Genomic DNA, 12,995 nt, shown 5'->3' on the forward strand with positions numbered 1-12,995 from the left:
GAGGCAGAGGCTCCATCGACATTCTCCATGGCTCTCATCTTTGCTTTTTCATCTCGAGAGTTATTTTCAAGGGACCTTCATAATCCCTTTACCTTAAACATCAGGATAATAGGTAATTTGTGTTCAAGTCAATATGCTTAATTCAAAGGCACTGGATCCAGGGACTTAATCATTCATATATTTGTCTGGAAGCATAGTGGGTTTCTCTAATAACATTTCAGAATGCCTGGAGCTCATACGACTGCTTCTGTTGTTTTTAATGTTGCTATGTTATTTTTATTCTAGAAATGTGTAGTTTAATGCAAGGTGACATCACATGGGGATTTGCTGTTTTAAAATTCATTTTCCACTATAAATGTACTTCAGGAGATGTTGAAAATGGGCATTTAGATTCTTAGATCCATAATCACAATTAAAAATATTGTTTTTACTTTGTTACTAAATTGTGACAGCTATGTTTATATTACAGAGGAAACATAGCCAGCCCTCCAGGTCTTCAGTTTAGACCCTTGAATACAGACAGTTCACATGCAGACAGCTTGTGCTTGCTGGAGGGCCACGAGGGCAGACTGTGTTAAGCGTCTACGGTGTGTTAGCTTGGCCCCTACTAAAGGCGGCCCTGCGCCTGACCCAGCTTCTTGGTTCGGGCAGCGTGCCGTGCTCCGCCACTCTGGGCTGACAGTGGGGACACACTTGTGGGAGGCAGGGGTAGGCAGCTGGCTGGATTTGAAGGCCAAAAGAAAAGACCTTTTGTGTAGGGATATAATTCAGGTATGGTGCATAAACATTCACGATCAAGAAAATTAGAGCTGTACACACAGAGAAACAGAGCTGTAGAATGATCCGAACTCAGAGAATCTCCACTGTTCTTGTTCTCCACGGACAGTGCGGACAGCGAGGCCGTCGGTCAAGTCCTTAGATACGGGCAGAACTTTCGCCTCGGGATAACGGGGGGATTTGAAGACACCATGGTGAGTGCTCATGTTGCGTGTCTATTTGGGACCTGTCATTTTGTTTCCATGTAGGCTGATGGCCACCTACCGAAGTGCACAGAGGACTCTGCAGGCACACGCTCCATCTCTGATAATTATGAGTCCAGACTGCAGCTTTACACAAGCAATTTTAGGCCAATTCTTTTTTTTCTAACCTTGCAAATTAAAAAAAAAAAAAAAAAAAAGAACAACCCACACCCTTAAAAGCTAAAGAATAAGGGAGAAAAACCTTTTTGCAATGCAGCTGGCAAAAAGCAAAAATTTATACCACCTCCACCTGTAAGCTAAATGATAGGATTATGTAATAATAATGTGACATCTGTTTAATGTCACCAACGATGGCAGGGTATGTCGTCTGGCAACTGTTTTTTTTGTTTTTTGTTTTTGACTTTTCATTGTCAAACTTCTAATATGAGAGAAGAACAATATGAGATGCTCAAGTTTGCATAAATCAGCATGTATCTTTGATCTCTACCTCTGCCTGGGGGACTAGGAGGTGTAACAGAACCAGATAAATGTGGGTTAAATTTTAGCTGAGGTGCATACCTGTGGGGTGGGACTTTGGGCAAGTTATTTAACCTTTTCGAGTCTTTTTCGTCTTTTTCATAAAATGGGGATTATTACCCCGTACTACATGCTTAACTACTTATTTATTAACTCATTTATTCCTCCAAACAAGTCTGAAGTAGAGCTTATTTTACCCTTATTTTATATCTAGGGAATCTGAGACACAATGAGGGTAAGTGACTTTGCTCCAAGTCACTCAGCTACTAAGGGGCAGAGCTGGCACCATGTAACATTTTTCACTGAATCAGAGAGTCCATCATTGTATGAAGTGGCACCACTGTTATTTTTTTTTTTCTACTAAGAAAAGTCAATGCTAGCGATTAAACTGTGGCAAACCATAGATGGTGAGTGGCAGCCTGATCGTAAACGTAGAACTTAGAGAGAGCAGGGAGGTGAATCGTCACTGTCTTTCTCACCCAGAGACTGGCACTGTAACGCTTGGGCTCACATAAGTTCCGTAAGGGGGGAGGACAGACTTCAAATGCAGGGAGAATGACAAGGACTGCAACATTTCGGTACCATTTCTTTCTTTTGCTTTTCGTTCGTCTCTCTTTTTTCTTCTTTCTCTCTTCTTTCTTTTCCTTCTCTATCCTGTAAACATGTTCTTTGCCTGATGATCAGTTTGGGTTTACACATCTGCTCTTCTACAGACCGTAAAATTCCATCATGTCTGTTGCCAGTATTTCCTCCCATTTGTTACTTGGCTCTTAAATTATAGTTGCTCCACTATATCTTTGAGTAAAATTTATCAGTGCTTTTCCTTGTAATTTCCATTGCTCAGAGCTTTAAAGTCTGCTCCAAGGATACGATAAAAAGAAAAACGTATTAACTTCTAGATGTCTAAAGTTAAACTTTTGCTTGAGTTTATTCTTTGGTCCATTGGGCATTTATTTTGAGAAAGGATTTTATGTGAACACACATTTCCCCCAAAGGACCAGCAAGTCGTTTCTGTGTTATTTCTTGACTGTTCCTTTCTTCGCTGACACGTGCCGCCTCATCAGCATCCATGGAGTTGTTCCATACACTGCACGCTCTTTCTGAAATTCCTGTTTTGATCCTTTGAACTGGAGTCGTCTATTTTTCTTCTAGAACTATAGCTTTAGGGTATACTTTGACAGCTCGTAGGGCTAGTTTCTTCTCATTACACTTCTTTTCTGAATTAAGAATTAACCTTTCACTTAAATATAATAATTTTTTTTTTCATGTTCCTCTGTCCCTGTGGGGAAAAACATCACTTGGTATTTTGACTGACGTTGTAAAATTAAGTAAATTCACATATTTAGTTACTTTATAATGTTTACTTTTCTGAGATGTTTCTCCATTTATTCACTTCTCTTTTGGATCGCTCCATAAGGCTGTGTGGTTTTTCTCACACGGATCTGACACCCGTCTCGTTAAGGTTGTCCCTTGTGTCGTCTGTTTTAGATGCCGTTGTAGGGAGGTCCTTACGACAGTTGCCACAAAATATGAGAAAGCTATGGATTTTTATCTTCATCTTTGAAGGCATCCTTTACTCTTATAATTTGAATAGTTCTTCAGTTGATTCTCATGACTTCTAGGTAGGCAGTCATTTCATCTTCAAATGATGACAATTTAATCTCTTCTCAGAATTCTCATACCTCATTTCTATTCTTGTCTTTGACTTAGCAAGGAATTCTGAGGCATTCATAAATCTGGTGACAGTGGCCTTCTGGATTTGCTCCGGATTTATTATCTTTTTTTTTTTTTTTTTTTACATTAACAAGACAGAGTTTGTGGTTTGAGATAGATGTGCTTTGCCTTTTGAAGACTGGGTCTTCTGGTTACTCTGAATGCACTATCATTCTGTCTACCACCCAGGGACAGAGCCACAGTGCATCTTGGAACCATCTCCCCTTCCCGCCCACATCCAGCTCATCATCAAGTCCCACAGCACCCTGTTCGTAATGCACTTTGGCTGTCTTTCATTCCCAGTACCAGTAGCTCCATCCAGGCCCGCATAGCCCCTGGGAGACCATGTACTCCCACCCCGCCTCCTGCAGCTCCATGCATCCTCGCTGGACAGCCACACCTACAGGTGCTGACAGTCGCTTCCTACACCTATATTTGGTCATTTCGTTAATCCTGTGAGTCAGGAAACTTCCTGCGGACAGTAACTCATTTTTGATTTCTCCTTAGCACCTCATGGCCTAGCTTAGCCTATGAAAACCTATCAAAATAGGCAGAAATGACCTCCAGGTTCAGGGTGAAGGTGAATGGGTAAAGAGCTACTAACAAGGAATCAACATTTTGCACTAGCAGCAGGATAGGGTAGTTCTTGGCAAAGTCACAGGCAGCCAGATGCCAGATAGCTGCTTTAATAAACTCCAAGTATGGACATCAATTCCAGAGGGGCAGTCCCCTCCCCGCCCCCAGAAGTGAATGTCAGCTGTGGGATGTTGGTTTTAATTGCACTTCCGTTCCTGCAGTGAGCTTCATGCAGCATCATTTATCACAAGTTAAATGCTGATACAGGCCCTGTGCCCTGAAAAAAAGGGAGTGGGGTGAGAGGGGGAGATTGCTTCTGGTGTCCCAAGGAAGGAATAGCAGTTTGAGGTGATTTGGGACCTGAGACGGCATTTTTAAGGTGGAGAAAAACAGCGTTTGCATGTAGTTGGTAAGAACAGGGTTTTGAAAACTACTTTTGAACATGACATCCAGCCAACCAATCGATTGCTCTCTATTTCTCAGCTTTTCTAGTACTGTAACGTGGCTCATCTGCTTTCTGTCATTTTCAGTTATATTTATCAAGTGACCACAGGACCCTACTGAAGTCGTCTAAGAAGTCTTGGCTGCAGGAAGTGTACCTGACAGATGAAGTCTCCTACCTGAACTGCTGGCAGGCTGCCTTCCCCGACCCCCAGCTGCGCCTGGAGTACGAAGGCTTCCCCGTCCCGGTGAGGCAGCATGGGGGCGCAGCATGGGGTGGCGGGGCGTGCGGGTGGCTCCCTCCCGCCGGCAGACGGAGGCTTGTCATGGCCCCAGGCCTCTGGACTTGGTCTCTGTCTGTCTCTACCTCTTTTCCTTCATCTGTATGTCAGGCTCGGAAGCATTATTTTGCTTTGTGGCAGCAACCTGCACTGGTGTTTCTCAACTCTGGCTGCACCATAGAATTGTCTGTGGCGCTTTATAAAAATCCTGGGGTCCAGGCCCTGCCCAAGACCAGGCTGAAAACCCCTGACCTGAGGTTGGAAGGATGATGACACCGCCTCCTTCTGGGCCTCTGTTAAGTCCTCTCTGCTAAAGAGACTGGGGAAGGAAGGAGGCACAGCAGCCACACAGGAGAACACGGGGTCCCTCAGGTGGCACATTTCTGTTCTCATGCCGAGCGTTTTCTCAGGACCCAGGGCCCTGCGGATGGGGCCGAGGTGCGGTCCTGACGGGCAGCAGCTTGGCGGGCACAGAGCTATTCTGGCCAGGAGACCTTGCTCCTCACTCCCAGGTGCCCGGTGCTGAAGGAGAGTGAGGCAGTAGAAGTCATGGGGAGTGTGGCCTTACAGCGGGGACCGGTTTAAAGGCTGGCCAGCCGAGGCGGCTGTTAGAGGAAGCCCCAGCAGACACAGCTCCCCCAGCCCCCCGAGCTCTGCAGTGGCCTGGGGCATGGACCCCTCTCCTGACTTGGACTGCGGACTCAAGGTCCTCAGCGACACTCGCCCGACAGACTCCCTCTCTTCAGCTGGCCTTTGTCAGGCTCTGCGGGAGTTAGGGTGGTGGTTCCTGTCCTTGGCTGGCATAGGACTTACCTGGAGAACTTGGCGATGACTGATGTCCAGGCCTGTGCAGAAATTCTGTGTATGTGTGTGTACATATATATGTGTGTGTGTATATATGTATATGGTATAGTTAATGCTTTTGCTTATAGGAAATTGAAGGCCTTTAACTCGTAATGCAAATAACAGACTTTCTGTATCTTTAAAGGCAAATGTAAAAATTCTCATCAATCACTGCCACACGAATCGGGGACTGGCGGCCCACCGGCATCTTTTTTTAAGGTATTGTGGTGCAGGGTACAGCAAAATGCCATGTGGGGGTGGGGAGTTTGTGAGTATAAGCAAAGAAACTCCGTTTAAGGAGTGTGGCAACACACAAAAACAGTCCTTTGATGAAACATTGTCACGTAGAACTTCGATGGTGTAAAAAGTCCTGTGAGAGCCCCTTCCATTGTACAAGTCCGTCGGCACCAAGAGGATGTCAGCCACAGTGGGAGACCACGCTGCCTGTCCTTGCCCAAACAGGGTGGGACCGCCCCGGCAGCCATGCTGTGTTCTAGAGATCCCCCAGGGGGCTTCACATAGCAGTCTGCTGAGCTGGGTGCGTTCGAGGTGAAAGGGGCAGCTTGCCCAAGGCCTTTCTCCATTTCCAGTCCGTGTTCATTCCTTCCTGCTCCAGTACCTATTTTGGAAAGGAAGCCGAGGTCGCCGCTCACACACACCTGGATTCACACAGAGTGGAAAAGCCCAGGAACCACTGGGTGTTGGTGACGGGAAGCCCCAGGCAGGACTCGCCCACCATGCTGCACCTGCCCAAACCGCCAGTGGAGGACACCTGCGCCCTGGAGCAGGCGGCTGACCCGGGGGCCCAGTGACACAGCAGGTGCGCCTACGGCCGATGTGGCTTTTCAAGAAATCGGCGAGCTTGGTTATGCCTCAAGCTGGTTTTAAGGAAGGCAGAGAACTCTCTGAACGCTATACTGAAACAAAGAAGATTATTGCATTAGCGGGGCGGGGCGGGGGGGTTGGGGCCTGGGACGCAGGAGAACCGAGCTCTGGCGAACAGCTCAGAAATTCTGAGGAGCTCAGCTTCTCTGTTTAGATCCTGTGTAGCAGCAGCTTCTACAGGGCAGTGCGCTACCTTTTAAAGCTGTGTCTGTGTAATAAAGCTGTCGGACTACACTGAGTTTTTGGCACCACCCTTGGTCCTCACTTAGTACAGTGTACTGAAAAATCACCAGTGTGTAGCTGTGAGCCATGGCCTTACCTCAGAGTTCAACAGTTTCCCATTGTTTTTTTTTTTTAGTTTCGATGTCTGGCTTAGGAGAATCGAGACTTTCACCTGACCAGTCAGTCATGCGTTATTTTGTAATGGTTTTAAACTGCAGTCTCTTTATCGCCCTTTATCTTTGAAACTGGCATATTAGTTGTGGCGCCCACATGATCAGAAAGTCCCTGACAAAATGCACATGTGCCCTTCCATATATTTGTTCATCTGTTCCTGCTTTGCGGGGTACCTATGGTGGGTAATGTGTCCTAATGGGATGAAGAGACCCGCCCCTCACCCCGCCCACCAGCCCACAGGTAAAGGTGAGCTCTAAGGCCAGTTTGCATATAAATATACCGAGAGGCAGAAAGTAAGCCAGAGGTGATGTGAATGTGTTTTAAACAGATGCAGCCTCAAGCCAGTGTGGATTGACCCTCTTCAAGGAGTTAGGCAGGTGCCGTCAAGTTCTGCAGGAATTAGGGTGGGAATTCCCATCCTTCGCTGGGCATAGGATTTACCTGGAAAACTTGGCAATGACTGATGTCCGGGCCTGCACAGAAATTCTGATCTACTCATGTGGGGTGTAGCCTGGGCACTGGGCTCGTTCCGTGCTCTTCAGATGGCTCTGATGCGCGTTAGGAGGTGGAGGAGGGAACAGGTCCCCAGTACTCAGGGAACGCGTTTCTCAGTGGGTGTCGCCCTGGCTTGTAGAAGTTAAGTGATTTGCTCAGCGTCACACAGGTCGTAAATTCAGCACTGAGGCAGGACCCGTTAGCTCTTCTAGACCTTCCAAAGCAAGGTTCCCAGTCCTGGGCTCTCCACACTTTGGTGGGGGCTGTCCTGTGCACGTTACGATAGCTGGTGGCATCTCTGGCGTCTACGCCTTAGGTGCCAGTAGCACAACTCTACTTGTGACAACCAAAAATGCCTCTAGACATTGCTCAGTGTCCCCTGGGGGAGGCTGCCCTTTGAGCACCACTGCCTGTGTCCTCCAGATCTTACTTGCCACCCACAGAGGATGCTGAGTGGACAGGGTTTTTCCCTTCTTATTTTAACTTTTTCTGTAGAGCATAGAATTTGTGGTCCCTAAGGTAGCTTCCAGGTATACTGATAATCTCCTTTTAGCACCTGCTCTGGTCATTGGTTGGAACCTAGAATTTTGTGCAGATTGGCCCTCGAGGACAGGGCCACTGTATAGACCTGTGCATGTGCTGGGAGAACACGCTGCACCTTAGCAGAGGCCTCCAGAGGGGTATGCAGGATGGCCCATTGAGATGTGAAGAGAAAGCGTCGAATTTCTACATACATCGTTTTAACCTTTAAAATGCATTAGTGTGTATTTTCTACTGTCCAAAAGAGTAGCTTTAGTGTACATAAGAGTTTAAGAGGCATAAGCGAAATTTATAAATATAATGTGTGTGTGTGTGTGTGTGTGTGTGTGTGTGTGTGTGTTTCTAGCTGATGCTGAAAACATACAGGGAAGGATGTACAGTGACACACTGGAGGCCATCGGGTGCTGTGGGTGGGGGTGGTTGCACAGAAAATGCCACTAAGGCACTGTTGCTGCCTGGTTGTGGCTTGAGTTGTGGACACAGACTCCCCCAGGCCTAAGGCTCAATTTTGCTCAATTGAACAGATGTTTACTCATCAGTCACCACGTGCCGGTTCTCTTGCTAGGGCGGTGGGGACAGTGAGAAACAAGGCAAAGACCCTGCCAGTGGGGGAGGGAAGCAGCAGCCACCAGAGCGATTGTGCATGGAGCCCTCCAGGATCCTGGTGGAAGAACAAGGCGCTTACTCATGCCCGGGACTAGGGATGGCTGACCTCAGATGACACTCGGCTGTGGAACCGGAGGACTGGAGGACTGCGTTCCAGGCAGAGGAGGCCCTTCCCTGTCCCTGACAGCAGCCCTGCAGTGATGGTGAGAGCTGGGGCCTCGGCAGGGGCACGTTCACTGTGGGCCGTGTGCAGAGCCGACACACGGGGCCACGCAGCGAGGCTGCACTGGGTGTTAGTGTGCCGGAGTGCCTCCCTCTGACTCTGGTTCCCGAGGTGCCTCTGGCAGCCCTGCACCGCCCTGGAGGGGACCCCAGGACCCCCCTACAGCTCAGCAGCCAGAATCGACGCTGGGTCCCACAGGGGCCCCGCAGGCCCTGCCCCAGCACCGTGGCCTGGGGCGGGAGTTTGTTCTGTGTGGTGCCCAGTGATGTTGGAGAAAAGCTGCACAGGCTGCTCCCTGTCTTGAATATCACTGCTGGCTGCGGATGTCAAGTTACTGAACTTGAGTTTGACCTCGAAGGTGGTGGTTGGCCTTTGAAAGAGTGTGAGGAGGGACGTAGCATGCTCTTCCTGTGCCCAGGAGGATTGTTAGAGGAGCCGCAGGGATGTTGAGGGGACTGGGCAGAGTGATGGGTCTCAGTACTGACGCAGTGTCAGGAGGGGATGGCCGGAGAGGGTGGGGTGAGCGCCTTCACTCCCCGACTGGGCTAAAGCACGAGGACAAGAAGGTGGACCCTGGTGCGGGGCACACACAGGACGCGTGCTGTGCAGGAAAGCTGAGGTGGCCGCCCAGGGAGGTCCGATTCTGATGGAAGCTGCTGTCGTGTGGACGCAGCCGCAGCTCAGCCACAGCTCCTTCCTGGGCGCACAGCCGTCATCTGCTGGGCTGTTCGGCCCCACCCAAAACCCAGCTAAATGGCAATGGGCGGCAAGTAAAGTCTTAGGATTGGGTAGTACCCTTAGCTTCCTGCCAGGGGAGCTTGGAGAAGTCCAGCAAGCCTGGACTGGCCACTTCCGAGCTGAGGGAAGGTCACCTCTCTGAGAATCGGTGTATCGTGGGTGAAATGGGGAGCCCGATGGCTGTTGAGGGCTGCCAGGAGAACGGGGTGTGTTTTCGTGTGGGAGCAGGTGCTCCGTGCGTGCCAGTGCCTCCCAGCTTTCCCTCCGCCTTTATACGGGAGGCTGGTCAGTGCACGCCCAAGCCAGGAAGTGATTTTGTCTCCGTCAGCACGCTTATTCCCACGTGGCAGTGGACCGCATTCTCTCTCGCACGCGGCAAACCTTTGCGCATTCAACTGAGCCCAACAGACCTTACTGATGCTCTGTGCCAGGCGCCGAGCTGGCCCCTGGGGCCCAGGGAGGAAGAACCAGCTTCCTCCTTTCAGGCCTTCAGCTGGGGAGATGACGCTTAAGGCAGGAAGAGAGGTTATCTCTGTTGTTAAAGAGAGAAAAGAAGAGGGCCGGCAAAGCCATGGGCTTGGGGACGTGCAGGGTGTGTTTGGGGAGGAGACCGAAGTTGGCTCTGCCCGCGGCGTTGAGCAGGGCGGTCGGAAGGGAGAGCGTGGAAGAGGAGGCCCGAGTGTGGCGCGTGTGTTTAATTCAGCAGGCGCTGAGGAGCCCCGTGTGTCTGGGCGGGAGGGTCCAGGCACCAGGAAGGAAGGTTAAGCTGGGAAGGGGAGGTCGCGGTCAGTTAAAGGTGGGTGGTCTCTGTCCCTGACCAGTCGGCGCGGCTCCAAGGGCTTGAATGCTGATTGATGGCTTTTAGCAGATGAGCTAACTTTTTTCTGCCTGTCCTAACCAAAGGCAAAAATAGTAGAAACATTGTTTTTCCCTTAGTAAATTCATTCAGCATCTTTTGATAGCACCTGGAGCTTTCTGAAAGAAAAAGAGCCGCTTTATTTTAAAGCGTAACCACGTAGACCCCTTTACAGATCTGCTGATGATCCGGCATCAGTGGTATTGTGGAAATTCGGCCTGAGGGGAGCCTGACTGAATGGCTGCGTTGGCTGCTGGGGCGACCGCGTTGTGAGGGAGGCCGGGGTCAGTGTAGAAAGAACTCTGTGGTGCCTGCCCGCGAGCTCCCACGGGTGGGGACACTTTCAGAGTGGCGTCTCCAGTGCTGGAACACCACTGGCTTAGCTAACATTTAAGGAGCGGTTACAAGCACTGACTAGTCACTTACTAGTCACTGTTCTAAGGGAGAGAGAAGACCTACAAACACCCCGTTAGAAAAAATAAGGCAAAGGGTTTGAACTGGAAATGATAAAGAATTCAGGTATCCAGGAAGCGTTTTCCGTGTGTTCAGGTGAAGACAGCAGGGGTGCCGTGTCTCCTTCCTCTGGCGGGAAGGCAGCGACAGAGCCGCAGTGTCGGAGCTGATTTGGCCTCATGTTGGTCGTTTTACAGGTGGGGGGATAGGCCGAGATCAGAGGAGGGACACACCTGGGCACAGGAAGACGGAGGCGGAGCCTGAACCCGCTCTGGGTGACAGGGACTGCCGCCACACTCAGCTGAGTCCCTTCATCTCCCTTCTGTTAAATGACTCAGACTAAGCCTTCCCGGAAGAGGGGACACAGAACTAAGAGGCCTCCCCTGCTACCCTGCCAGCCCCGCAGAGAGGACATAGTGCGGTGAGACATAGTGCGGGTGAGACTCGCCCAGGCGGTGTCTCCTAGAGGCATCTGGGCTCCCTCTCGCAGATTCGATCTTGCAGTTCTTGAAAGTGGCCACAAGATGTCACTGGTAAAATCCTTAACAAGTCAACGCTTGCAATCGCTCAACTGCTGAGCTTCGTTTGAAAATGGGAGGGAGTTTCTAGTTTTCAAAATGTGCACTTTAACAGAGGAAAAACCATAAAAGGGCTTTGGTCAGGGTATCGGTTCATTTTTCTCCTTATAAAAGAAAGTGCATCAGGCAAATGTGAGCGCGGCCTTAACAGCGTTCCGAGGGGCCGTGCCAAGGGGAGTTCCAGTGCGGGTACGGCCCCTCTGCGACTCTTCCTAGATGTTCCATCTGGGGCCTGGAGTCCTCCCCAGGAAACTGCTCCGAATCCAGGCCTGGGGACGCTGGGCTCCGAAGCCGCCCCAAGGGACTGCAGCATGGTGTCGGAGCGGCTGCTCGCCAGCCATGCTGAGTCTGGCTCCTCATCTGGCCTCAGTTACTCTCCTTGTCACTGGCTTCCTCTCAGACTTGTTAGAAGATTGAGTACGATGAGAAAATATTCAAGAGAGGCAGGAGGGGACAACGGTCCTGAGCCCCAGCCGTGGGGTCAGACAAGTCAGTGGGGATACTGGTCCCTTCCTAGCTGCGTGACCTCGGAAGTCACTGCACCTCTTTGAGCCCCCTCCATTATGCTCATAGGTTAAAAGAAAAATTAAAACACCACCCATCTCATGGGCTTGCTGTGCAATGGCGACTCCGCGCGTGCAGCTGGCAGCGCCCTGTCCAGCTCCGTCCACGAGCGCGTCGTCGGGAGCGGGGTCTCCGCGCCTCTGCCGTCTCGGGCGCCGCCTGGCGTGGCCGCGCTCTGCTCTCGTCTTTCAGCGTCTCTCTCGTCCACACGCCCGTGCGTTCTTCGAATACAGAAGCTGCGTCTGTAGAAGAGTGATTTTAGTCTCATCCTCGGTGCTCATGCCACTGAGTGCCAGCTTTCTGCCCCCACATTTTACAGGTGAACCGATGAGAGTCTAGACAGGTGAAGCGACTCGCCCGGCATCGCGCGTGAATCAGCACTCCCTCGGTCGTTGCCTTGTCCTTCTGCATTGTGGCTCTGTGTTCTCTGTCTGTGGTGCCTGACTCTAAGCTCCCAGTGTAGGAACCCCATGGACATGGCTGACGCTGACATTCAGGGGGTGCTCACGAGCACTGACTAGTCGCTCGTCACTGTTCTAAGCACTTTTCCGCGTATTAAACAGTCAAATCTGTGTTCAGCCTGGGAGATGGGTCCCGTGGTTCTCTGAACTTGACAGGAGGGGAAACTGAGATACAGGAAGAGGAGCCTCCCCCAGGCTGAGCGACAGCCCGGAGCCCGGCGGCGGTGCCCCCGCCCTGGGCAGAAGGCCTTCCCTGCAGTTCGTCGGACTGAATCGAGTCAGTCGGATGGAAACCGAGTGACGGCACAGTGCGCTGTGGGGAGCGGCCATAGCTGTGCGTGCAGGTTGTAGTTCAGAGGTATAAACTGCCAGCCAAAGGGCATGGTGGGATGACCAGGAGGGAGTCGGTGAGGGGAGCAGTGGCCGTGGAGGAGGGCTGGGAGCTGCCTGGGGCCCACCGTGGGACCGAGGCCGCACTCCTCAGTGGGAGACAGTGTCAGGTCCCTGAGTACCGCAGGCTGCCTCAGCCAGCACACCTGGCAGCCCCGGCGCCTCCGTACCCCGCAGGAGAAGACGACCCCGGTGCCAGCTCTGTTGACGAGAGAGAGGTTCTTGAGCCCTGCGCTTAGCAGGATTTGGGGCCACATCCAGTCTTCGTGGAGAGGATACCAGAGATGCTCTTGTGTGTCCTGGAGGGGCCGGGGTATGCGGTTTAGCCAGCCGGGCCCCAAGCCTTCCCTTTCTGACAGACTCAGATTCCTGCAGCTCCTTCAGGCCGCCTGGCACGGGGCCGTGGGCTCCATCTGGGGAGCTGAGTGCGACAGGCCGACCCTCCCAGGCCTCCACCCTG

At 51.2% G+C, this 12,995-nt stretch overlaps 2 protein-coding genes across 4 annotated transcripts in view; both read left to right on the top strand.

Moving 5' to 3' along the window:
• The window catches only part of CFAP161 (cilia and flagella associated protein 161), a 10,531-nt gene extending 2,163 nt beyond the window's left edge, over positions 1-8,368 (top strand). The window contains exons 4-7 of one of the 2 annotated variants that reach the window (XM_023520066.1): positions 4,316-4,474; positions 5,496-5,569; positions 5,967-6,170; positions 8,232-8,368. In XM_023520066.1, the coding sequence (XP_023375834.1) occupies positions 4,316-4,474; positions 5,496-5,569; positions 5,967-6,162 (429 nt within the window). In that variant the 3' untranslated portion in view covers positions 6,163-6,170; positions 8,232-8,368. Of the gene's footprint in view, positions 1-4,315; positions 4,475-5,495; positions 5,570-5,966; positions 6,276-8,231 lie in introns of those variants that run through there. The other variant, XM_011374399.2, reaches the window with a different exon arrangement.
• Positions 8,369-8,391: 23 nt separating this feature from the next.
• Positions 8,392-12,995, top strand: part of LOC111729089 (pro-interleukin-16-like) — a 59,186-nt gene continuing 54,582 nt past the window's right edge. For both annotated transcript variants that reach the window (XM_023520067.1, XM_023520068.1), the window contains exon 1: positions 8,392-8,475. The gene's annotated coding sequence lies outside the window, so the exon portion shown is untranslated. The remainder of the gene's footprint in view (positions 8,476-12,995) is intronic.

The sequence above is a fragment of the Pteropus vampyrus genome, unplaced genomic scaffold (genome assembly GCF_000151845.1).
Source record: "Pteropus vampyrus isolate Shadow unplaced genomic scaffold, Pvam_2.0 Scaffold245, whole genome shotgun sequence".
In the NCBI taxonomy this organism is placed as follows: Eukaryota; Metazoa; Chordata; class Mammalia; order Chiroptera; family Pteropodidae; genus Pteropus; species Pteropus vampyrus.